At 37.8% G+C, this 23,511-nt stretch overlaps 1 protein-coding gene across 2 annotated transcripts; it reads right to left on the minus strand.

Annotated features, from left to right (window-relative positions):
- Positions 1 to 1,599: 1,599 nt before the first annotated feature.
- On the minus strand, positions 1,600 to 22,956 carry LOC131945218 (neprilysin-2). Of its 2 annotated transcripts, none has more exons than XM_059306253.1 (22): positions 22,887 to 22,956; positions 21,795 to 21,914; positions 21,092 to 21,133; positions 20,732 to 20,878; positions 18,744 to 18,827; positions 17,956 to 18,155; positions 17,034 to 17,189; positions 16,541 to 16,624; positions 16,051 to 16,184; positions 15,187 to 15,280; positions 13,819 to 13,932; positions 13,155 to 13,250; positions 10,955 to 11,032; positions 8,134 to 8,240; positions 7,017 to 7,075; positions 6,275 to 6,326; positions 5,669 to 5,736; positions 4,517 to 4,653; positions 3,363 to 3,427; positions 2,793 to 2,880; positions 2,110 to 2,156; positions 1,600 to 1,726 (listed from the first exon to the last, which is right to left on the minus strand). In XM_059306253.1, exons 2-22 carry the CDS (start codon positions 21,910 to 21,912, stop codon positions 1,636 to 1,638), a joined length of 2,061 nt encoding a protein of 686 aa, XP_059162236.1. In that variant the 5' UTR covers positions 21,913 to 21,914; positions 22,887 to 22,956; the 3' UTR covers positions 1,600 to 1,635. The 2 variants fall into 2 exon arrangements, with proteins under 2 accessions (XP_059162236.1, XP_059162235.1); XM_059306252.1 differs by having other exon boundaries at positions 21,795 to 21,917; positions 22,887 to 22,948.
- Positions 22,957 to 23,511: the final 555 nt, after the last annotated feature.

Consider the following 23,511-nt stretch of genomic DNA (forward strand, 5'->3'; position numbering starts at 1 on the left):
CGCAGTGGCGTAGGCAGGGGGGATTAGAGGGGGTCATAACCCCCCCCCCCCCATAGACCCCTCGGTATATATATATAAAGTATGAGGGGGGTGCAAATCGAAAGTTTGAGGGGGGTGCAAATCAAAAGTCTGAGGGGGGGGGGGGCAAATCAAAAGTTTGTTCCCGGGTAAAAATTGGACCCCCCCCCCCCTTGAGAAGATTCTGGCTACGCCACTGGAGCAACGTACTCTCAAGGTTTTCACACAGTAAACTATGGGTTGCCTGACGGTACCATAGACCCTGTTTATGGGAAAATTTTTCATTGATTGTCTTCTTCCCGACACACCTGGTAAGGGTTGACTGGTACCTTGGATTGGATAATCTATTTGATCTCAATATTTTTACCAGCAAATATGTGCATAGTATTATATATATTATTTAAATGTTTTATGTTCCTACTGCGTTTATTTCTGTCAAATGATGGCTTTTGTGGAAGTAGCGATGTCTTATTGGGCCAGCTTTTGTTTAAAGTTTTAACCTTACTAAATGATGTTTATGTATGTTTGTTTATATTTTTATCAAGCTTAGTATTAGGGTTTTTGTGTGTGTGTGTGTATTATTATGGATATTATTTTTAATTTAATTAGGAATTGTTTTTTTTTTATTATTTGTTTGAGTGTTGTGTGTGGTGTAAATGGGTGTTGTGCGGTAACACAACAGCGCAGTCAGCTGTTGCAGATCTAGATGGGTCGCTCTGAATGGCTGTGTGTCGGGCAGAGTATGTCGCGAGGACAGTGAAAAGTTGTTGGGTCATTCTTATTAAGTCATTGCTATGTCTCATAGTGTGTTTTGTTTCGGTGATAGGTTTTGTATAAATAGATTATACGTTAATTGTATTTTTGTGTGGTGTTGCTGCTTTGTTTTAAAGATCTTGTTCCAATTTTGTTGCAATAAAGTTAATAATTAGTAGTTAATTATACCTTGTGTTTTATGTAGACTACGGTTAAAGATTAACTAGTCTGGACTTAGCCAGATCTGGACTGATGCACCATAGTTTAATTGTAGTCCTAACGATTAGATTAGGTGCCGTCTGTTGGGGCTTACATATAGGCCCTACATACACACACACACACATACATACATATATATATATATATATATATATATATATATATATATATATATATATATATAGTTATATTATTTATATACATGTATGCTACGTTATACTTGTTCGATTCTAATAACTTAATTCTTGCAGTTTTTTAACATTTCTAATATATTTTAAAAATAAAATGTTAATCAATGCACCTAATTTCGGCAGATAATAAATCTTTTGGCCGAACATTCAATAGGCTGAGGTGTGGCGACATTTTTGCTTTTTGTGATGGTTGGATGGGGTTGGAGGCGGATGGGGGCGGGTGGATATCCACTACACATCTCATTTTTTTCCATTCATCAATAGTAATTATACTGAATTATCCATACAACCACTCAGTTTAATCCATCTTCTCTAGTATCCATACAATCACTCTGCATCTTTCAAAACTGGTTAGCCTTCATGCATGGTTAATATCCTATACACCTGGCATTCCAAAAACAAACGAAGTCGAATAACCGAAACACAGTTGAAGTTTAATCCCCCCTCCTCTGTTTCAGCACTTGACGGGTGAGCCCATGGGGGAGGTATCGGTACAGTTGAAGGTTGCACTAAAGAAGATGCTGTTTCTCAAGGCTGTGTTCACCCTGTGAGGAGGGAGATGGTAGTGACAGTTTTAGATATTTGTTTACAAGTGTTTATCACAAAGTTATATAGTTACTGTAACAGTTGATCAACATATTACATTTTATATATTTGTATAATTATTAAAATCCATTTAGAAATATATATATATATATATATATATATATATATATATATATATATATATATATATATATATATATATATATATTTAGCGTGTGGTACACACACACACACACACACACACACACACATATATATATATATATATATATATATATATATATATATATATATATATATATATATATATATATATATATATATATATATATATATATATATATATATATGTGTGTGTGTGTGTACCACACGCTAAAAATACCTCATTTTAGTGTAGAAATTATTAGCCTTGCGCAACTGACAAGAGTTCTGTGAAAGAAAATAGATTCGTTTTGTTATCTCATTATTCGCTGACTTGATAATTTTGTTTACCTCATCGATTGATAACATATAATATTGTATGCGATATTGACACGCAAATATTGGCCTCTGTACGAGAATGGATTGGTACGTGAATTTTTGGTGAACTGTTGTCACAAAATTTTCAACGACATTTCAAGAATCTCTAATGATACATTATTTAGTGAAAATGGAAGCAAATGCATTATACAACAAAATTGGATTAGTGGCGATAAATCGACGAGTCAAGTTAGTTGGTGTTCACGTGTGTCTGCCACACGTCTGCTGGTCTAGCACTGAGTTTATTGTTTGCTACAGTTAGTGAACCTCAAGCTACTGAACGCATTTAAAAATAAATAATTTACTGGTGTGTGATGTCACACTGAGTGAAGATTGGAAGGAACGAAAAAACTGGTACCACATGTTAGTGAAAACGTATTAGAATATTTTTAAAAATACATAGAAACTAAAAGTAAAAATAAATGTATGAAAAAAAAAACACATTGTTATAATTACAAGCTATAAAAATCTATTTAAAAAATAAACACAAATTAGAATTTTTTTTTCTAAAGGTTTCATAATTTTTCTTTGTTTTAATTCTCGTACCTGAGCGTAGAGAATGAAGAAAATTTGCTCAGTTGTTAAATCACCTAGAGGAAGTTTTTGGTCTGTGTATTTGATGCCATGGTATGCGCTGTTGTTAGAGTCAAGTCTTTAAGTTTGAGCACATTGTGGGGTGTTACACACACACATACATACATGCACATACATACACACATACACTCAAAAGCACACAAAGAAAGACACAATAAAACTCAAAAGGACATACACAAACACAACCATCACAAATTTATATCCAAAAATATATATAAAAATAAATAAATTATACCTATACATATATATATATATATATATATATATATATATATATATATATATATATATATATATATATATATATATACATTTATACATATATATATATATATATATATATATATATATATATATATATAATATATATATATATATATATATATTATTTTCCTTATATTGAGGTTCTAAAATGTCGATCTGATCTTTTCTCTCTCTCTCTCTCTCTCTCTCTCTCTCTCTCTCTCTCTCTCTCTCTCTCTCTCTCTGACAAAACATGAAAAAATTAAAAATGTTTATTACCCAAACGCTAGATTAACTGCCAAGCTTTCTTTAATAACCTTTTTGACTTCTGCTGCATGGTTGGACTGAAATGTTTCATTTGTTAACACACACGAATTATTAAACACACATTTTAGAGAATAATTATGCCCTAAAATAAGTAAATGCTACACAACTAATGACCCCAGCACGAATACTCGAAGGTAAAATATCCCAGACAAAATAGCTCAAGGACACAGTTGTTTTAGGACAAATGGTCTCACCTTCATCAAGAGCTAACTATCCCAGAACATAATATCTCAGGAAATAAGATTTCAATGATAAAATACCTCAGGACACAAGAGCTCAATGACATAATATCTCGGAACAAAAATTTCAAGGATAAAATATCTAGGGACAAAACATTATTTTCCCTGAGGTATTTTATCCTGTGATATTTTGTACAAGAATTCTTTTGTCTGGGGTAACTCGTCTTGGAACAATTTGTCTTAAAATCATTAGTACTACCATCCTACTTAGTCTTTAGTACTGCCATCCTCCTAATGTATCTTAGTCTTCCAGTAAAACAATTTAGGCGTATGAAGCTGGTCGGATGGCAGAGCTAACGGCTGCTAACGCAAAAATTGTGAGTTCGGATCCCGGGGCTCGAGTTTATAAAACTTCACCAAGTTCTGATGGGCACCAGACACACGTTGGTCAAACCAAGGCGGCCGCGCACAGTGCCAACAACACTCTACCTCTGTGTGCTTGGTTACTGTAGGCGACACTAAGGTTGAAAGTAAAGTTAACCCGATTGTTAAACTGTTGCACATTGACAGTGTGGAGGTAAACAAAGCTCACGTTTAAATTAAAATTAACCAGACTGTCAAGCTGTTGCACCAATGTGGAGGTAAACAAAGCTCACGTTTAAATCAAAGTTAACCCGATTGTTAAACTGTTGCAACTTGACAGTGTGGAGGTAAACAAAGCTCACGTTTAAATCAAAGTTAACCCGATTGTTAAACTGTTGCACCAGTGTGGAGGTTAACAAAGCTCACGTTTAAATCAAAGTTAACCCGATTGTTAAACTGTTGCACCTTGACAGTGTGGAGGTAAACAAAGCTCACGTTTAATTCAAAGTTAACCCGATTGTTAAACTGTTGCACCTTGACAGTGTGGAGGTAAACAAAGCTCACGTTTAATTCAAAGCTAGTCAAATTGTCAATCTGTTGCAGGTATTTGTAAGTCATGCAGACGATCTGAAGCTCAAACTTGTTGACATCCACTGGACTGACCCACCCTCTCTCGTTGCCCATGTCGTCATAGTTCCTGCCTGGGGAAAGAAATACCGCGGCAAAGCGGCGTTAACTGTCTGAGGTTTTGTGGTTGTGAGATTTTTCTTTGCAGATATTACTGTGGTGTGTGGTTGTGTGTGTGTGTGTGTGTGTGTGTGAATGAGAGATTTTTCTTTACAGATATTAATGTGGTGCCCTATTTTCCTACTCGCAAAGATTTACTAAACCAAGGCCACGGATATACGAGTCTTTTTTTAGATTTACTTTTGCATTCATGTTGTATACATGCGTGTAACATAAAGATAACGCTACGCGTATAAGATGAAGCAAAAACAGATTTCTGGTTCACTGACTACCCTGTAACTTTTAAAACAAGTGTGTTGCTTTCATTTCTCACCCCGCCATATTTAAAATCTTAATGGACCAGATTCCAGCGTTTTGTCGTTTTGAGTTAATTTTTATTCAGAAGTTTGAATTTGATTGAGAGATGTGAAAAATCTAACTTAGATAGTCAACAGTGAACAAATCTATACATTAATCACAACTGAACAATCACACTCCCACCTTCCCCTTCATCTGTTTGTCGACATGGTGGATGTTGTTTTTTTAGGTTTTGTGTGGATGTTTAATTTTAGGTTTTGTGTGAATGTTAGTTGTTTTTTTAGGTTTTGTGTGGATATTTAATTTTAGGTTTTGTGTGAATGTTAGTTTTTTTTTTAGGTTTTGTGTGGATGTTTAATTTTAGGTTTTGTGTGAATGTTTAATTTTAGGTTTTGTGTGAATTTTTGTTTCTTTTTAAGGTTTTGTATGGATGTTTTTCTTTTTTGAGGTTTTGTGTGAATGTGAATTTTTTTAGGTTTATTGTAGATGTTAATGTTTTAGATTTATTTTGGATGTCAGTTTGAAGGATTATGGTGAATGCTATTTGTTCAATTCAAGATTTGGTATTGAAACACCGTCATAGGAATAAGCAGCCTAATGAATGAGCACGACCAATTATAAAATCAGGTGTAAAGCAGACTTCACTAAGTAGCCTACAGGTAAAACACTCACCTTTCTCGCCTAGTATTTCTGCAAAAGCCGTGTTTGCGATGATACCGATTTTAGCGATAAGCCAGATTCTGTTAAAGTTTTTTTAAAGAATTCTCTAATTATTAAAAAGGGTTAAATATTAGGTATATTTTTAAAAAAAATATAATTAAAAAACCCCATTAAAATATTTTTAAAAAGTATAAACATATTTTAATTTAAAAGGATTTTAAACATCTTTTAATACAAAAGATTCTACAAGCTTGTATAATTTAATGTACTTATAAGCTAGAAATAAAACTTAATTTCTTCAATAGAAACGTTGTTCGCTATATTAAAGAAAGCATTCTTTTATATGACTAATTTAATCTTTAATTAGATTTAAAAAAACTAGAAATTCTTGCGTTGACATTAGTGACGAAAATTTCTAAAAAGTTTGAACGAAATCGCTGCGGTACACGTCGGTTCAAACAAACGAACAAACGGTCAGTGTGAACTAAGTAAAATCTTATAAAAATATCAATGTCAAAACATGTTAACGATCTGAATCGATGAGAGAATAAAGGCTAATCACCCAAACAGGGGAATTAGAGAAGGGAGATAACTCATAGAATAGGGGACATAACTCACTTCGGTGCATTGCTTTCAAAAAATGGTTGTTGAACAAGGCCATTTGCTATATCTGCAAATTAAAAAAAAATTAGACAGTATTTAACTGGAAAATTGTGGGCGGGGTCAGGCGGGTAAACTCTTGTTTGCTAATCCGAAAAGTACCGAGTTCGAACCTCCGGGCAGAAGAACTTTGATAGGAGACAAAACTCCAAAGTCAAATAACTGCTAACTTGTAGTTTGTCCTTGGATGCGTAATGGTTATAGATGCAGATGCAAAAAGAATAGAAGGCTGAAATAGGAGTCAATGGGCCATATAGCGCAATAATTGTAGACACAATTCAAATTTTGTTGGAGAAAATCCCCTCCGCGTTACAATCAAGATCAAATAAGAAAATTTATATAGATATCTATAAAGGCGATAAAAACAAAGAAAAAAGTAATTAATTTGTTCATTTAAACAGGTGTGTTAAATATAATAAATAGTATAATGTATTTTATCTTTTTTTTAAAAATGAAAACAGGTTTATCAAAAAGATAGAAAACAGCATGCAAACGGCTTTCAAAAAACTCAATTAAAAAGTCTAACACACTAAAAAAGAAAAACTATCGAACGAACGCTGGTTAAAGTATGCATTTTCTATGTAAATTAAATATTTTTTTTTTAAATTTTTATAAGGGGGGGGGGGGGTGACGTCTAAGAGATGCATGAAAGAAACTCTGTGTTTTAGTCAGCGATCTCGTAGGTCTCTGAATAACTTACAAAGTTTGTTTTTCTCGGCGTCATAGGCGGCGATGGCTTGCAGGGGAAATAGCTGGTATCTGTGGAGAGTAAAATGGTGACCAAAGTTATATGCAGGGGAAATAGCTGGTATCTGTGGAGAGTAAAATGGTGACCAAAGTTATATGCGATGAAAATATCTGGTATCTGTGGAGAATCTCTTTCTCTCTCTCTCTCTCTCTCTCTATCTATCTATCTCTATCTCTATCTGAAATAGTACTCAAGTGATAGGTAAAAAAAAAAGTACCACTTCCGGTTTCCGGAAATAGCTCAAAATGTGATACGCATCTACGATTTTGATAAAATACTTATATATGAAAGTTCATCAACCTAGTTGTAACGGTACTCAAGTTATCGTGTTTACAGACACACAGACACACACACACACATACACACAGACATACGGACAAGATAGCAAAATTATGTTTTTCCTATCAGTGAGGTGTAAAACGTCGAGATTTGTAAAAATCTCGATTTTTTTTTTTGCAGGATTACAAGACTTTCTATATACTTCGTATATACGAGAAAGTAAAAAGCTATATACATTTACATGCTACTATTCCACTATTTTATGTCTTTATATTTTTAATAGTATCATATGAGGCTGTTGCTCACGAGAAGAGGGGAATTAACAAGCGGTTTTCTGTTTAAAAGTTTGATACTTATTATATTTGTACAACAATCCGTGATAGTGAAAATCTGTTAGGTTAATTTTATAGAATCAAGTTGCTGTTGTTGCTGTTTTGAGCGTAGCATTGTGTAATACTCTTTCATTTTTCTTAAAACATTGTATGAGCAAACATATCTGCGTGAACATTTCCTCTTGGGCATGGCAATAAATGGCTGGAGCAAAACCTAGCCGATACGGGTAGTTTTTAAAAAAATAACGTTGCTGTAAGAAAATAAATAAATGAAGACAATATAAAAGCTTGCGTATCTTGAAATTTTAAGCACAAATTAAACTAACTAATTTGCAACAAATCGAATACAGATCAAATCAGCTTTGATGTGATGAAAGTTGATACTAACTTACTTGAAATTTAACACTAACTTACGTGACAGTTGACACTAACTTACCAGAAATTTGACTCTAACTTACTTGTCAAAAGCTTTAGGTACTCCACGCAACTGTTTTCTCTCCAGTATTTGCAATCGTTTTCTGACGTGCATACGGTTGGAACTGTAGTCGTTGACATCCAAGGTCAGCTGCCGGTGGGATGGGAGGTGGAGGTGGGGAGGGGTTGTTATATCAGGTAATTATTTTTACATAAATAGATTCTATAACAGGTTTGTTATTTGTAATTGATTATGGTATTATTTATGAATAATAATTATTATTCCCATAATAATTACCATTTATTGTTGCTGATTTTTTGAGTATGCTTTTACAATAAGTATTACAATTGTTCTTATAGATATAAAATATAAATTGCTTTTTATTAGTAGGTAGCCCAATTTTTAAAAACAAAATTGCAAGATCACTGAGTATCCGTGATACTTATTTTATTTGATCATAAATTATTATTTATATTATTTATAGGATTGTTATTAAACATAGGCCCTAATTAGCAGAAAGATTAAAACTATGCTATGTCTGTAACATATATATATATATATATATATATATATATATATATATATATATATATATATATATATATATATATATATATGAACTATGATATTAACAGTGCGTAGAGTTCTTTGATAACCCGTGGGAATCATTTAGAATACCTTCGACTAGCCACCCCATAGATCCACCTTCGACTAGCCACCCCATAGATCCACCTCCGACAAGCCACCCCATTGATCCACCTTCGACTAGCCACCCCTTAGATCCACCTTCGACTAGCCACCCTTTAGATCCACCTTCGACTAGCCACCCCATTGATCCACCTTCGACTAGCCACCCCTTAGATCCACCTTCGACTAGCCACCCCTTAGATCCACCTTTGACTAGCCACCCCTTAGATCCACCTTTGACTAGCCACCCCATTGATCCACCTTCGACTAGCCACCCCTTAGATCCACCTTCGACTAGCCACCCCTTAGATCCACCTTCGACTAGCCACCCCATTGATCCACCTTCGACTAGCCACCCCTTAGATCCACCTTCGACTAGCCACCCCTTAGATCCACCTTCGACTAGCCACCCCATAGATCCACCTTCGACTAGCCACCCCATAGATCCACCTTCGACTAGCCACCCCCATAGATCCACCTTCGACTAGCCACCCCTTAGATCCACCTTCGACTAGCCACCCTTAGATCCACCTTCGACTAGCCACCCCATAGATCCACCTTCGACTAGCCACCCTTAGATCCACCTTCGACTAGCCACCCTTAGATCCACCATTAACTAGCCACCTCTTAGATCCACCTTCGACTAGCCACCTCTTAGATCCACCTTCGACTAGCCACCCTTAGATCCACCTTCGACTAGCCACCCCATAGATCCACCTTCGACTAGCCACCCCCATAGATCCACCTTTGACTAGCCACCCCTTAGATCCACCTTCGACTAGCCACCCTTAGATCCACCTTCGACTAGCCACCCCATAGATCCACCTTCGACTAGCCACCCTTAGATCCACCTTCGACTAGCCACCCTTAGATCCACCTTCGACTAGCCACCCAATTGATCCACCATTAACTAGCCACCTCTTAGATCCACCTTCGACTAGCCACCCCACTGATCCACCATTAACTAGCCACCCCATAGATCCACCATTAACTAGCCACCCCTTAGATCCACCTTCGACTAGCCACCCCATAGATCCACCTTCGACTAGCCACCCTTAGATCCACCTTCGACTAGCCACCCCATAGATCCACCTTCGACTAGCCACCCTTAGATCCACCTTCGACTAGCCACCCCATAGATCCATCTTCGACTAGCCACCCCATTGATCCACTTTCGACTAGCCACCCCATTGATCCACCTTCGACTAGCCACCCTTAGATCCACCTTCGACTAGCCACCCCATAGATCCACCTTCGACTAGCCACCCCATTAATCCACTTTCGACTAGCCACCCCTTAGATCCACCTTCGACTAGCCACCCTTAGATCCACCTTCGACTAGCTACCTCATTGATCCACCTTCGACTAGCCACCCCATAGATCCACCTTCGACTAGCCACCCTTAGATCCACCTTCGACTAGCCACCCATTAGATCCACCATTAACTAGCCACCCTTAGATCCACCTTCGACTAGCCACCCCATAGATCCACCTTCGACTAGCCACCCCCATAGATCCACCTTCGACTAGCCACCCCTTAGATCCACCTTCGACTAGCCACCCTTAGATCCACCTTCGACTAGCCACCCCATAGATCCACCTTCGACTAGCCACCCTTAGATCCACCTTCGACTAGCCACCCAATTGATCCACCATTAACTAGCCACCTCTAAGATCCACCTTCGACTAGCCACCCCACTGATCCACCATTAACTAGCCACCCCATAGATCCACCATTAACTAGCCACCCCATAGATCCACCTTTGACTAGCCACCCCATAGATCCACTTTCAACTAGCCACCCCATAGATCCACCTTCGACTAGCCACCCCTTAGATCCACCTTCGACTAGCCACCCCATTGATCCACCATTAACTAGCCACCCCATAGATCCACTATTAACTAGCCACCCCTTAGATCCACCTTCGACTAGCCACCCCATAGATCCACCTTCGACTTGCCACCCCATAGATCCACCTTCGACTAGCCACCCCATAGATCCACCATTAACTAGCCACCCCATAGATTCACCTTCGACTAGCCACCCCATAGATCCACCTTCGACTTGCCACCCCATAGATCCACCTTCGACTAGCCACCCCATAGATCCACCTTCGATTAGCCTCCCCAAAGATCCCAACTATATTTAATCTTGAGCCAACGAAAATCCTACTCACCCCAGTGTACATCTCGTTAATTTTTGAAAACGCCAAGTTGTTTTTCTCCGAGCCGACCACAGTTTTTAATTTATTTAGCTGGCAAGTACAAAACGGTTACAATATTTTCAAATATCTAGAAATCTGATAATGAGATTCGTCACCCTCCAATTATACCAGTCTTACAAGAATGAAAGTCATGTAATTTAAATAATTCTTTTCGTCATGGACAATGAGGATGTGTTTAATTAAATATCTAACGGCATTTAGTTATGTTGGTTGAATTAATACCGAATTTACATTTTGAATAACTCGGCAGTTTTCTTAACTAGGCACATTAGTCCACCTCCTCCACATTACCCCCCCCCCCCCCCAGGGGCGGAACTACCATACCGCCAGACCCCGCAATGCGGGGGAGCCCAGGACGTTTAGGGGCCCAGTTCCGACCAAAAAACAATGATTTTTTTTTTTTTTAAATTATGTTTTTCATGCATCTTGAAAGTGGTTTTGTAAAAAAAAAAAACAGGTCTACTATAGCAGAGATTGTTGCGTAGAAAAATATTTTAAAATCTACAAGAGCTATAGTTTGAAAGGTAGGTAAACATTCACACTACTTCCATGACTTACTGCCCTTCTTTAAAACAGACTAAATCAACACATGCACAAAAAACTGAAGGTTGGGTGTAGCGAAATGTGCCCTTGTGGCAAGGCCCCGGAAAACACGGAGCACGTACTAGAGGATTGTACTCTGTATAGCCAGGCAAGAGGCAGACACTGGCCCCAGCCCACCCCACTCAGGGAAAAATTATATGGGTCACCTGACAAACTGGAAACCACAGTCCGGTTTGTCTATGAAGTTGGACTTGTTGTCTGAATCCTCCACCATATTCAAAAATTAAGAACGAAGAAGAAGAAGAAGAAAAATAGGGATGCCCACGAAGCTCATTTAAATAGTTTTGTACTATGTATATTAAAAAGCAATTGATTCTCTGAATTGTTATTTAAATAAGACGTACTATACAATAGTATGGCTGTAAAAATCAATGTTTTCAAAACTGATATTATAAAAGCCAAAAATGAAAAAAATAAACATAACGCGAGAAACCATTCACGAGTCAAGCTAACGTCTTTATATATTTTTGACCAGCATAAATGCGATACTATTCTTACTAGAACTGAGTGTGGACTAAATTTTTCTGTTTTGTTCACACAGAATGGTTATATATATATATATTAAAAAAGAATGGTGATATATTGCAATGAAGTAGACTAAATTACTCACATAGGATATAGATCAGGGGTTCCCAACCTTTTTATACTCTAGAGCACATTCTAAAATATCGGTAGGGTGGAGGGCACCACATATTTTAAATTGACAAACTCCTTCCAGAGGCGTAGCGACCCTTCCCGTCACCCGGGGACAAAACTTTCGACTTGCACCCCCCCTCAAACTTTCGATTTTCACCCCCCCCCCCCCCTCAAATTTTCAATTTGCAACCCTCCTCAAATTTTCGATTTGCACCCCCCCCCTCAAACTTTCGATTTCCATCCCCTTCAACCTTTTCAATAATGTTTATGAAAAAAATTCTGTCTCTGTCGAATAGTGAGAGGCGGGCACATACGAATCGTTCGGCGTGCGCCGTGGCGCCCGCGGGCACGGGGTTGGGAACCCCTGATATAGATTTTGTATATATATATATATATATATATATATATATATATATATATATATATACATATATATATATATATATATATATATATATATATATATATATATATATATATATATATATATATATATATATATATATATATATATATATATACACATACATATATATATATATATATATATATATATATATATATATATATATATATATATATATATATATATATGTATAGGGGGCCCTAGTTTTTTCTTTGCGGGGGAGCCTTTGATTTCTAGTTCCGCCACTGCCCCCCCCCCCCACATTAACCGACCTCCCCACAATAACCACCTCCCGCACATTGACCCACCTCCAAACCTACAGCTCACACATTACACAAAACCTGACCAAACCTACACCTTTTTAATTGTCCTTCGTCTGAACGATTTCTCTTATTATTGTCCTTCCCATTATATTTATGTAGCATCAACATCTGTACTTAAATAATGCCTTTAAAATACTTAATGTATTTTAATGTAACCAAAACACCGAAAGAAACAAAATGGAACCTTTTTGAAAAAACCCATTTTGGTGTTATGGGTCAGAGGTCGTTCGGCAACGGTAGTGTTGGCGTAATCGATCAGCATTTTCACGATTTCCTTCACCTGTATAGCAAAATCGGCAGATTAGTGTAGCAAATCTACAACAGATACCAGTTTAGGTCATCCGATTAGAATAGATAGAATAGCATTGACCAAAAATATAACTGTCACAACTATTTATTTACATTATAAGTTTAAAATACAAAATTTCTAAGTCCAGAATAGAAAACACATAGAGGCAACTATTCGCATGTACACTCTACCCCACCACCACCACACAGACACCAACGCAGACATTAAGCTAACACACACTCCATCTCACACACTCCATCTCCCCACACTCTCCCCCCACCACCACCACACATTCAGTGTTTCTTCCAGACATTTTTCTCCGGGGGGGGGGGGGGCACTTGAAATTTTCGGGGGGGGGGGGGGGCGGTAGACTTTCTTCGGGGGGGGGGGGGGCGGACACTGTTAAAAGTATATATTTTCTATATAAATAATATAAATTTCATTTCGTTCGGGGGAGGGGGGGGGCGGTAATTTTTTTTCGAGGGGGCTTCGCCCCCCCCCCCCCCCCGCAGAGATGCCTGGAAAAAACTCTGCACACATTCCGATGGTGTGAACGCACTGTGTTACGTGAGTCCGCAGTCTTTGGGAACTTGTTGATCTCGTAGAGTCGGATGATGGACTCCCGGAAGTACCTGTTTAGTTCTTCATAGCACCTCCACCAGGGGTGCAGCGTCTTCAGACATACACAAAGGATTTTATTTGGACATAAACAAAGGATTTTATTTGGACATAAACAAAGGATTTTATTCAGACATAAACAAAAGATTTTATTCAGACATAAACAAAGGATTTTATTTAGACATAAACAAAGGATTTTATTTGGACATAAACAAAGGATTTTATTTGGACATAAACAAAGGATTTTATTTGGACATAAACAAATGATTTTATTTGGACATAAACAAAGGATTTTATTTGGACATAAACAAAGGATTGTATTCAGACATAAACAAAGGATTGTATTTGGACATAAACAAAGGATTTTTTTCAGACATAAACAAAGGATTTTATTTAGACATAAACAAAGGATTTTATTTGGACATAAACAAAGGATTTTATTCAGACATAAACAAAGGATTGTATTTGGACATAAACAAAGGATTTTTTTCAGACATAAACAAAGGATTTTATTTAGACATAAACAAAGGATTTTATTTGGACATAAACAAAGGATTTTATTTGGACATAAACAAAGGATTTTATTTGGACATAAACAAAGGATTTTATTTGGACATAAACAAAGGATTGTATTCAGACATAAACAAAGAATTGTATTTGGACATAAACAAAGGATTTTTTTCAGACATAAACAAAGGATTTTATTTAGACATAAACAAAGGATTTTATTTGGACATAAACAAAGGATTTTATTCAGACATAAACAAAGGATTGTATTTGGACATAAACAAAGGATTTTTTTCAGACATAAACAAAGGATTTTATTTAGACATAAACAAAGGATTTTATTTGGACATAAACAAAGGATTTTATTTGGACATAAACAAAGGATTTTATTTGGACATAAACAAAGGATTTTATTTGGACATAAACAAAGGATTATATTCAGACATAAACAAAGGATTTTATTCAGACATAAACAAAGGATTTTATTTTGAAATAAACAAAGGATTTTATTCAGATATAAACAAAGAATTTCATCTTAGAATACCAGAACACAGATAGATAGTGTTATATTTACTTCTTGGGACTACATTTAGTTCTGTCTATGCGTTGTCATGGTCTTCCTACATCTTGTAATATTTTATATAAAACTAAGAGGTTGAGTAAGTAACATCTAGCGGCAATGACAACATTATCCTGTGATCGCACTTGTAATATTTTATATAAAACTAAGAGGTTGAGTAAGTAGCATCTAGCGGCAATGACAATCTAGCATAATAAAAAACAAATAAAAAAAAATTCTTACCGGAAAAACAGTCAGATAGGCTTGTTGTAGTAGAGTGGTAGCGTGGAGGGTACGCCAGATCAATTTCTCGAACATTACAGCATTGACCAGGGTTCTAGGTGGGAATATAGCATTCAGTTCTGGGTGGGAATATAGCATTAAGTTCTGGGTGGGAATATAGCATTAAGTTCTGGGTGGGAATATAGCATTGACAAAAGTTCTGGGTGGGAATATAGCATTGACAAAAGTTCTAGGTGGGAATATAGCATTGGCAAAAGTTCTGGGTGGGAATATAGCATTAACCAGGGTTCTAGGAGAGAATATACTAGTTAGACTTGTTAGACAAATATTTTTTATCCAATATCTTAGGATGGTAATATGGGCAAGATAACTTTTTAATTTATTTTTTTGCTAAGATGCTTCCATGTCGTGTTGATAGTAAGCCTACTGACATGAATTTTTTAAACTCATCAATACCCCAGGTATTTAAAAAAGCTAAAACTAGATGTTATTCAAAACACGTATTATGTCTCTCCTTAATTCTGAATTTAGTTAGCACTTTTGTTTTTTATACTATGGTCAAATGGTACGTTTAAAAACGGGGGTGGGGGGGGGGGGGGGGTAAAGATTTTTGCATAAGACAGTTGTGTAGGTTGCTGTGTATGTAAACAAGGCAGATATATAGGTACACAAGGCAGATATGTAAGTAAAGAAGACACTTGTGTAGGCATCCCAGTCCAGAGAGGTTTGTCTTAAATAAATCAAGCAAAGTTAAAATACATCTTAATTAACCCATTATGGGGCTATACAAGCGCAAATAAAACCAGATTGCATGTACTGGCTATTACATACAGACATATCTGCTTTAAGAAATGGAGGGCTGACCTGCTTTCCGTGTCCTCAACAAGATGAAGAAGTTTCTGGAAATACTGTGTATCCCTGACCGCAATGGGCTCGCTGTCCGTTATGGTGATACCAGCATCGCGATAAGCCAACTCTATGAGTGTTTTGAAGTTGAACTACATCGAGTAAGGAGTTCAGTTAGATGCGGGCTCTTGTTGTTATTAGAAGTTTAATGCTCTTAAGTAAAACAGAAGAAACCAATCTAGACCTGATATCACGTCTAAGGTTCCTGAAGTCAGCACGATACCCTTCACTCTTCCTTCCCACATTCAAGCCAGGCATCCATCAGGGATGTGCTAATGACTCACTCAGACATTGACCTAAGAACTAAGCATGCACTAATGGATAACTTAAGCTCAACCTCACCTATGACCCACGACATACCACCTACCACTGGCCTGTAATCCAGTCATGCACTGACCACAACACACACTGACCCAAGCGACCCGTGACCTATGACCTAAGCACTGACCTTTGGGAAACGTTGAGAGATCTCCCCCAGGGTGGTGAGGCTGTAATGTGTGACGTAGCCAGCGGTCCCAGGCTCGTGGATCAGCTGCAGCAAGAGAACAACACGGGTCAAAAGGTTACGTGAGTATGTACATCCTAATTAAGTTTAACATAAGCACATACAAAGACACACACGCACATAAGTAAAAAAAAAGACGCACACACAAGTTCGCACATACATATACGAACAAAAACATACACCATCACGCACACGGGCATGCATCCCTGCTCACACCCACATCCGTACACAATCTCACACACACTAGCATGTATCCGCACCCACACAGAAACACTCGCAAACATGAATTTATACACACTCATACTCACACAAACACACACACACACACTGGCATCTATCCCCGGTCTCTCTCCCACACACGCACGCACACCCACTGGCTTGTATCCACGCTCACACACACACACACAATCACACGCACACAACCAGGGATCCAAACCTTATTTCTGGCATCTATAAAGATGGCCCACTCATCAGCATCATGAGCAGCAGCCGGGGAAGGTTTGCCAAAGTTCTTGGCGTACAGCTCGTACAACTTTCTGTGGCTGGATATACCGAACTGTCGCTTGAATAAGCTGGGCTCCGGGTAGTCAATCTATGCACGACACATCGTCATGTTAGGATGGTTGGCAATAGGTCTTTAGGATGGTTGGCAGTAGGTCTTATGGACTTTAGGATGGTTGACAGAAGGTCTTTAGGGTGGTTGGCAGAAGGTCTAATGGACTTTAGGATGGTTGACAGGTCTTTAGGATGGTTGACAGTAGGTCTTTAGGATGGTTGGCAGTAGGTCTTTAGGATGGTTGGCAGTAGGTCTTTAGAATGGTTGGCAGTAGGTCTAATGGACTTTAGGATGGTTGACAGGTCTTTAGGATGGTTGACAGTAGGTCTTTAGGATGGTTGGCAGAAGGTCTTTAGGATGGTTGGCAGTAGGTCTTTAGAATGGTTGGCAGTAGGTCTAATGGACTTTAGGATGGTTGACAGTAGGTCTTTATGATGGTTGACAGAAGGTCTTATGGACTTTAGGATGGTTGTCAGAAGGTCTAATAGACTTTAGGATGGTTGACAGAAGGTCTAATAGACTTTAGGATGGTTGACAGAAGGTCTAATAGACGTTAGGATGGTTGACAGTAAGTCTAATGGACTTTAGGATGGTTAACAGTAGGTCTTATGGACTTTAGGATGGTTAACAGTAGGTATAATGGACTTTAGGATGGTTGATATATATATATATATATATATATATATATATATATATATATATATATATATATATATTTAACCTTTATATATATATATATAAAGCCTTTATATATGTATAAATCCCTATTGTGTAGGCCTACTGTCGTGTGAGTGCTACCTACATGAATCAAATAGCGATCCTTGTTGTTGCTATCTGGCAACTGCCTGATGTGGTAGAACGGCTCGCCCAGTGTCTCAGGGAGGAGGTTTGTAAGCTGGCTCAGGTCCTGCTTCTCATCAACGTAGTTCTCGTTTAAGCTGGGCCAGAGTTTGCTGAACTGGTTCTTCACTTCCATTAGCTGGGGGTTGTCTTCCATTTTGGCTGGAGTAATGGAGGTGGGGGGGGGGGGGGAGGGGGTGATCAACTACCATCAGGGTGAGGCCGGAGGTCACGTGACAAATAGCGAATAACGCTTTGACACGTCATACTTTATTATGGTGACGGAAATCCCTTCCATGATAAAATTTATGAACGTTGAAGAAAAAAAAAGGCCCCGATATAAGCCGCCAGGACAACCCCTCCCTCTATAATATTCAGATGGACAGCCCCTAATGGACAAAATCCCCAACACACGCCTACGCCCCGAAATAACAACAGCGCTGAATAGATCTCTAGAGACTGACGTCACTGACTGGAAGAAAAGAACATTTCTAGTCGTTCGGTAACGGCTGCCGGCTATGTGTACCGGCTACCGGCTGTGTGTGCCGGCTGTCTGTACCGGCTGCCGTCTCTTGGTACCAGCTGCCGTCTGTCTGTACCGGCTGCCGTCTCTTGTTAACGGCTGCCGTCTGTCTGTACCGGCTGCCGTCTCTTTGTACCGCCTGCCGTCTTGATACTACGCGATGCCGTACTGAAAAAAAGCTTTGAATACAGCATTGAGCTGTCGAGTGGTCCATTGAAAGCACTCACCTTCTTTCATGCATGATTGATAATAAATTTTCGCCAACTTCACGCTGAAATAGTTAGACTCTTCGACTTCGCTATTTAACTTATCTGAAAGTGGACAAGATATTTTAATTTATGGGTTAATGTATTGTATAACAAAGGTTCTGTTTATCTGTATGTGTATATCACATGCTTAACTTATCTGTATGTAGCCTATATTACAGGTTTAGCTTATCTGTATGTAGCCTATATCACATGTTTAACTTATCTGTATGTAGCTTATATTACAGATTTAGCTTATCTGTACATCACGATATAAGATAAAACTGATACAACAGAGTCATCGACTTTTCTTTGTCGCTAAAGAAAACATAGATGATTATAGCGAGGCTACTCTCTTGATATCGCGTCCGAAAAAGGTATTTAAAAAAAAACAACTAATACAACTAGGTTATTGTTTTCATGCTTCAAATCAAAACATTTGACTGCTGTACAAGTGAACACTTTTAGCTTTTATGTAATAATGCACTAAAAAGTAGAGAATAAATTATACACTACTATTTATTCTTCCTCAGACATGTAATTTACAGCGTCAGTTTGCCTTGCCATGTTCGCTTTAGTATTACAGTTTTCATCATCGGCTTGTGAGGACTGATACAGTTTTATAATAGTAATATTTCTTTCTTAACTGTAGCCTACTTTCATTCATTACGATGGTTTACCAATACATAGATCTAATGCAAAAAGTGTAATTACAATTTCATTTTTAAAAATGAAATTGAAAATTTGCAATTAAATGGTGATTTAAGGGATTTTATTTTTATCGGTTTGGTGGGCTGAGGGGTTTTATGTTTATAAGTAGAGCTGAAATTCTTATTCTTCTTCGTTCTTAATTTTATACGTGCCAACTTGTTATGCGCCATTGAGGCCATTGACTCCGATTTCAGCCTGCTTTTCTTATTGGATTTTCTTCTACATCCTTTGTCCAACCAAGAACAAACTACAGGGCAGCAGTTGTTTTATTTTTGTAGTTGTCTCTCCTAGAAGAGTGGCTGTCCCCAGCTAACGAGCCTCATCTGCCCGATGGTTCGAACTCGAGACTTTTAGGTTTAGCAACCATGAGCTTTACCGCCTCGTCAACGTCGACCCCAAAGAGCTGATATGAATTAAAGGATTTAAGAAAAATCTAATATATAAAGTTGAAATGGACTCTTTGTCTGTATACGTATGCGGCGGACCCCGTGGTAGGCATGTATGTAGTAAAAGACTTGATTGTCATAGTGCAATATTGGCCCTTTACGGATAGGTTTTTTACAGAGGCCAGTGCAGGACCTGGCCGGGATGCAGGGGCGTAGCGAGGGGGGGGGGGTGCGGACCGCACCGGGTGACACCATTTAGGGGGGTGACACCAAGGCAAAGAATAGCAAAATATATAGAGAAAAACTTGAGGAGGGTGCAAATCGAAAGTTTGAGGGGGGGGGGGTGCAAATCGAAAACTTGAGGGGGGGGGGGGGGGTGCAAATCGAAAGTTTGAGGGGGGTGCAAATCGAAAACTTGAAAGTTTGTCCCCGGGAAGGGTCGCAACGCCTCTGGGGGGGTGACACCATTAAGTGCCGCACCGGGTGACACCCGACCTCGCTACGCCACTGCCGGGATGGTTAGTAATATTATAGATAATATAAGCAGCCGGAATGCTATGTTGAGTACAATGTTACACATGACATCAAACCATTCTTCCCTTTTAAACATAAATATCTATAGCAGTCCTCGAAGTTATTATTATTGTTATTTTTTTAATTTACATCTGCAAGCTCTGTTACTCATTTTTATTACACGCTATGTTATTTAGATAACTATATTTTATTACAATTACAAAATGAAAACGGGGCTATACCAGCGCATAAAAACCAGACATTAGTGCCCAAAAATGTAAGTGAAAACGCTGTGTAATATTTTCTGGAGCTACTTATTTTCGACACGTTATAGACCTTACAATATGAATTGAATTTTACCCAAAAGGAAGTCGTAGTTTTTTCTGTTGAGGCCGTCAAGGATTGAAATTTCATTGAGCATCGCGGGCCTGTAATTCCCACAGGCGTACGTGTAGAAGTCATCACAAGGGTTGACGGATTTTTTCATCAGGTTGACAACCTGCTTCGCTGTTGAACATAAAAAGTTATGTGAATGTTGAGAGGACGGTGCACTCCGACAAACGTGAATTAGTAGAGGTAGTTTTAGGACCTAGGTTTGTTAGAATAAATTTACGAGTTTTAATTAATTAAGTCGATGTTAATTAAGTATATGGTTAAATGATTGGCAAAGGGATGAAAAGTGAAATATTTATTTAGATACAAAATTTTTAAAAATAGTACCCAAATATTGGCATTTGACCGAATTACAAATTTCCTGCACGGCTGAAAAATAAATCAGTAAAAGCTAAAGATAAAATCATTTATAAATTTTTAGACCTGAAATGGACATTACATTTTTGCATAAAATTCTGTGACATTTCATATCCCCCCCCAATCATGGAAGTTAAGGGATGTAATACAATTAGTGCCGTTTTAAAATGTTGTGTCCCCCTGTGTACAACTCCATATATTTTGCCAACTTATCAGCGAAACTTTAACATTGAGTCATACTTCGTACCTGCGGAATGTTTGATTTAATGAAACTGTCCATTTTTATTTTATTTGGGCGATAGGTAAAGTTAAGAAATGATTGGGCGATAGGTAAAGCTAAGAAATGATTGGGCGATAAGTAAAGTTAAGAAATGATTGGGCGATAGGTAAAGTTAAGAAATGATTGGGCGATAGGTAAAGCTAAGAAATGATTGGGCGATAGGTTAAGTTAAGAAATGATTGGGCGATAGGTAAAGTTAAGACATAATGGAAGATAGGGTAATTATTTTCGTGTTGATTCAAGAGATAAATGTGTTGTATGCGTTAAAGTATAGGCCGTCACGGCTATTCTAGTGACGCCCCCCCCCCCCCCACACCCCCACCCGGAGACAATGGTCATTCTACAAAAAAAACAGAAACAAATTTATTAAAAAAAAAAAAAAACTATGTTTACGCTCTGGTATCTTGTGCGGTAATTTGGACAAGTCTACGGTCTGATTGGACTCTGAGCTTCCTGCTGGCAGCATGAAGATTATCATGGCAGCAGTCAGTAGAGAAGGTTTGTAACTCATCCCTGCTGATAAGAAATGTTCTATTTTTAGAAACATTGGTGAATTTTTGTGATAGGTAGATTCGACATACTCAATTATACAGGCCTCTACATTACAAAACTTCACCCACCACACAGACAGATACATTACAAACCTATACCCATAACACAGACAGATATATAGCAACACCGAACTACAAGGCAGCATTCGCTTGATTAGAAGCGTTCACTCCCCTAGAATGGTGGCTGTCCCCAGCTAGCGAGCCACATCCGCCCGGGGGTTCGAACTCGAGACTTTTCGGTTTAGCAGCCATAAGCTTTATTTACCCGACCACGCCGACTCCTAAAATCTAATGAATACTTGTTTGTTTATATTGAGGTAATAACGATGGTTAATTAGCCACAGCACCTCGGCAATGAGTAGTGGACGTTTGACTGACATGTAGCTACATATGCGATCTATAGATACAATCTACAGATACAATCTACAGATACAATCTACAGATACAATCTACAGATACAATCTACAGATACAATCTACAGATACAATCTAAAGATACAATATACAGATACAATATACAGATACAATCTAGCGAGGTAGTTTTCCTGACTTGAAATAAAAGTCAGACTTTGACAATAAAATTATTTCCATACAATGTATCTTGTCCATACCATATTTGCTAAAGTAAAGTTGAGTTGATAACAAAGATTTAACGAAAACGTGTTGTAGATAGAAGAGGTGTGTTTTTAAAATAAAGCGACGTATTTACAGCTACAAACCTTTCACGCTATGTAACCGTATTGCTGAACTATGAACCCTTTTATGAGAGGTGATTATTTTTATAGAGGAAAAAATCCTACAGTTAAAAACGTAGCAGCATACACTATACACTCTGGCTAGACAGATGCTACAAGATCAAACTAATTTTCCGAAAAAAATGTCGTTGTGTAATGAGTAAATCAAACCAAGAAGTTTTTAAAAAGATGTCAACTCACTGGAAACAGAATACAATTTTGACAAGGACGGAAAGTTTTCGACCGTCGGACAGTGTACGCTAAAAAAAACAACAACGAAAAATCCTCAGTAAGTAATCAATAAAATCTGTTTGTTAATGCAATGATTTATAATTTGCTATAAAAACTTTATGGTTGTTCTGTCGTAAACTTGTTTTTCTAACCTCAATCTACAATATGTAGGTCTAGTGTGAGGGTTGGATGAGGTCGAAAGTCGTGGCAAAGATGACGAGTTGGTTGGTTTCGTTCAAAACCAGAGCTCTCACAAACTTACATCTGATATTTCATCAATTAATGGCACTTTACAGTTCTGTTATGTTTAGTATAAATGCTTGTATTGTTGTTTTTTTTTTAAATATTTGTAGGCACTTATAAACAACGCACATATGTTGGTAGACGTAAATCAACTCAAACAACATCCGTCTACTTGTTTATTTTTTAAAAATGTACTTAAGACTATTGACCCACACATATCCGTACACAACACATGTGTACACAACACCCGGGTACATTGACCCACACACATCCGTACACAACACCTGGGTACACAACACATGTGTACACAACACCCGGGTACATTGACCCACACACATCCGTACACAACACC

Source organism: Physella acuta, unplaced genomic scaffold (genome assembly GCF_028476545.2).
Source record: "Physella acuta isolate Inbredline_101_S28 unplaced genomic scaffold, ASM2847654v3 ptg000531l, whole genome shotgun sequence".
Classification (NCBI taxonomy): Eukaryota; Metazoa; Mollusca; class Gastropoda; family Physidae; genus Physella; species Physella acuta.

Coding starts and splice junctions, on each gene's coding strand:
- LOC131945218 (XM_059306253.1), bottom strand. CDS start 21,912: ATGAGTTACAAACCTTCTCTACTGACTGCTGCCATGATAATCTTCATG. Junction 18,828..20,731: donor AAACTACGACTTCCTTTTGG/GTAAAATTCAAT, acceptor GTCCACTTTCAG/ATAAGTTAAATAGCGAAGTC. Junction 15,281..16,050: donor GTTGAGGACACGGAAAGCAG/GTCAGCCCTCCA, acceptor ATTCCCACCTAG/AACCCTGGTCAATGCTGTAA.